The sequence below is a fragment of the Lepus europaeus genome, unplaced genomic scaffold, assembly GCF_033115175.1.
Source record: "Lepus europaeus isolate LE1 unplaced genomic scaffold, mLepTim1.pri SCAFFOLD_37, whole genome shotgun sequence".
Classification (NCBI taxonomy): Eukaryota; Metazoa; Chordata; class Mammalia; order Lagomorpha; family Leporidae; genus Lepus; species Lepus europaeus.
The window spans coordinates 2,545,577-2,548,792 of record NW_026909243.1 but is presented as its reverse complement, the minus strand read 5'-3'; the positions used below and the strand labels follow the sequence as shown (position 1 = coordinate 2,548,792).

Here is a 3,216-nt window from a genome sequence, read left to right as displayed (position 1 = left end):
ACTAGAAAATGTCAAATACAACCAAGCAGCTATGCTATAGCTCAGAAAGCACTATTAACCTCTTTTGGGCTAGTGCACATTTCAGTTTAATACAGAACTACATCTTGAGTTTTAGGAAGGCAGCAATAATTATATTTTGGCTTTTGTTCTAGAGCTTAGCATAGTTAAGGCGACAGTTGAAGCATATTAGTGAAGGTAGTTAAAATTTAATGACAATCATCATAATCTCTTATAACCTACATAAACTGTATAATGCTTACATGGAATGAAACCAGCATTACCTAATTGGTGTTTACATACATACAGAGGGAGAAAAAAACCTACCAAAGGCAATCACTCTAAATGTACTATCACGTACTTGTTAAAAATGCAAATATACCATAGAACTAAAATGACGTGAAGAGCACTACTCATTACCTAGAAGAAAGGTAACTGGTTCTCATACAAAGCTAAGCTGGCATCAATCACCCTCGTCACAATGGCTTAGAAAAGCATCAGGTTTCCAGTAGAGAAACTATTCTAGGAAAGTCAGTCAATCTTGTGAAAGTTTCACAGCTGTAAAACCAGGCTAAGACTACAACGACCGTGAAATCTGAGGAGATCAGATGAACCAGTAGATTCCCAGCCATAACGTGAGACGGGAAGGTCCTCATGCAGCATATGCTCCCTGGCTCCGGGAAAGCTTCGTGTGCATAATACAGAAGTAGTTGAGAAAGGAAACTGGAGACGCTCAGCTGTTTCCATTGTGTCCTAACTGTTAAACTTCAGGGATGGTGTGATCCATCAGGCTTTTCATAATGCTTGGCGCCATCCGTTTAATAATATGTTCAAAGATAAAAGCAGGCATGATTGTGACGGTAACTACAGTCCCAGATGTTGATAGTATGTCTACAATTTGAGAGTCCTTCCATCCAATGACGTTCTGGCCGTTGATCTCACAGATGTTATGTTCCGTGAGAAGACCATTTCTGGCTGCAGAACTATCTTTCACTATGGATGTTACTTTCCCATTTTTAAAGATAAAGCCAATGTTTCCAGTACTGTCCTTATGCATAGTAATTGTCCGCTCAAAAGGCCTGTCACGAATGGTCATTGTGATCTTCTCTCCAAAAGCCTGTTTGAGCACCTTGTGAGCTTTATCAGAGCTCCAGCCTGCACAGTTTTCACCATTGATCTGGAGTACCTGGTCGCCAAATCTCAAACCAACCAATGAGGCTGGAGAATTTGCCTGGACTAGCTGAACAAATATACCATTATCTATTGATTTAAGCCTGAGTCCAATTTTTCCATCTTGATCCTTACATAAAATGACTTCACGAATCCCTTGTTTAATTTCTGCTCTGCGAAGCCCAACATCATTTCCAGTTACAGGAGCCACCATATAGTTCATACTGGAAGGTCTTGCTACCAACTGCCCCTGAAGTGGTGCTCCAGAGAGCATCACCAGATTTGCAAGTATTTCTTCTTCATTTAAACTCAGGCCCATGTATTGAGAAAGTTCCGGATACAGTTTAGGATAAAGATTTCCATCTTGAGAGATGGGAGCAGAAGCTTCTGACAAAATTGCTGGGTTGGCAGGGTTTGCAGAAAAAGCAGTCTGAGCCTGAATTATTTTGTCTACCTTCAAGTCTTCAAGAGATGGATAGAGAGACATTTTTCCTGATTTATCTAGACCACAAGGAATCGCTCGCTGCCGCCGCCCCATCAATCACAGCTAGCGATTTCTGAGACCAGAGAAAAGGAGAGCAGCACGGGCACGAGGACCACCCACCAGGCGCGTCAAAGCACCGCCCCCCCCCTGTGTTTTCCTCACTTCCTCTAGCTTTCTCGCAAGAAAATATGAATGTGTGGAGCTGGTGTCTCCATGTGGAAGCTGTTAGTGTTTCCAAGCACAAAATTAAATGTTCCCTTATAAAAAAATTCAAAACAATAAAGTTTGTCAATAATATCCAGAAAACACAAACACAGAGGCTGTCGTAATATGTGGATTGAGTTAGCCAAAACACAACCAGATATTTCTGGTTTCATCGAGTCATATCCATACAAAGTGGTGTGGAATTCGTATACAATGGACAAAAACAATCACAGTAAAAATGGTTTTGAAGAAAAACAAAGTCTTTCCGTTAGGCAAGTGCATAAAATGTCATCTATACAAACAGAAATATCATGTTTGTTTCCTGTAGTTCCTTGAGCTTTCTCCCTACAAAATACAAATGTGTAGAGCTGTTGTCTCCATGTGGAGTCAATTAGTGTTTCCCAGCACAAAATTAAATGTTCCTTGATAATAAACATTCAATAAAATAAAGTCCGTCGATAATATCCAGAAAACACAAACACAGTGGCTCTCGCAAATTGTGGGATTGAGTTAGCCAAAACACAACCGGATATTTCTGGTTTCATCCAGTCATATCCGGACAAAGTGGTATGGAATTTGTATACAATACACACAGACAATCACAGTAAAATGGTTTTGGAGAAAAGCAAAGTCTTTTCGTAAGGCAAGTGCATAAAATGTCACCTACACAAACAGAAATATCATGTTTGTTTGCCGCAGTTCCTCTAGCTTTCTCCCAAGAAAATACGAATATATAGAGCTGGTGTATCCATGTGGAACCAATTAGTGTTTCCAAGCACAAAATTCAATGTTCCCTGATAAAAAAATTAAATCAATAAAGTCCATGGATAATATCCAGAAAACACAAACACAGAGGCTGTCGCAACATGTGGGATTCAGGTAGGCAAAACACAACCGGATATTTCTTGTTTCATCCAGTCATATATGGACAAAGTGGTGTGGAATTCGTATGCAATGGACACAGACAATCACAGTAAAAATGGTATTGGAGAAAAGCAAAATGTTTCTGTTAGGCAAGTGCATAAAATGTCACCTATACAAACAGAAATATCATGTTTCTTTGACTCAGTTCCTCTAGCTTTCTCCCTAGAAAATACGAATGTGTTGAGTCGGTGTCTCCATGTGGAACCAATTAGTGTTTCCAAGCACAAAATTAAATGTTTCCTTATTAAAAACACTTAAAATAATAAAGTTCCTCCATAATATCCAGAAAACACAAACACAGAGGCTGTCGCAATATGTGGGATTCAGTTAGCTAAAACACAACTGGGTATTTCTGGTTTCATCCTATCATATCCTGACAAAGTTGTGTGGAATTCATATGCAATGGACTGGGAACATCACAGTACAAATGGTTTTGA

The 3,216-nt window shown here is 39.5% G+C and overlaps 1 protein-coding gene across 1 annotated transcript; it reads right to left on the bottom strand.

Annotated features, from left to right (window-relative positions):
* Positions 1 to 224: 224 nt before the first annotated feature.
* Positions 225 to 1,654, bottom strand: LOC133754996 (syntenin-1-like). Its single transcript, XM_062185324.1, has one exon. It carries the CDS (start codon positions 1,652 to 1,654, stop codon positions 758 to 760), a length of 897 nt encoding a protein of 298 aa, XP_062041308.1. The 3' UTR covers positions 225 to 757.
* Positions 1,655 to 3,216: the final 1,562 nt, after the last annotated feature.

Bases quoted from the DNA above. Each gene is read 5' to 3' on its own strand.
- LOC133754996 (XM_062185324.1), bottom strand. From the start codon at position 1,654: ATGTCTCTCTATCCATCTCTTGAAGACTTGAAGGTAGACAAAATAATT.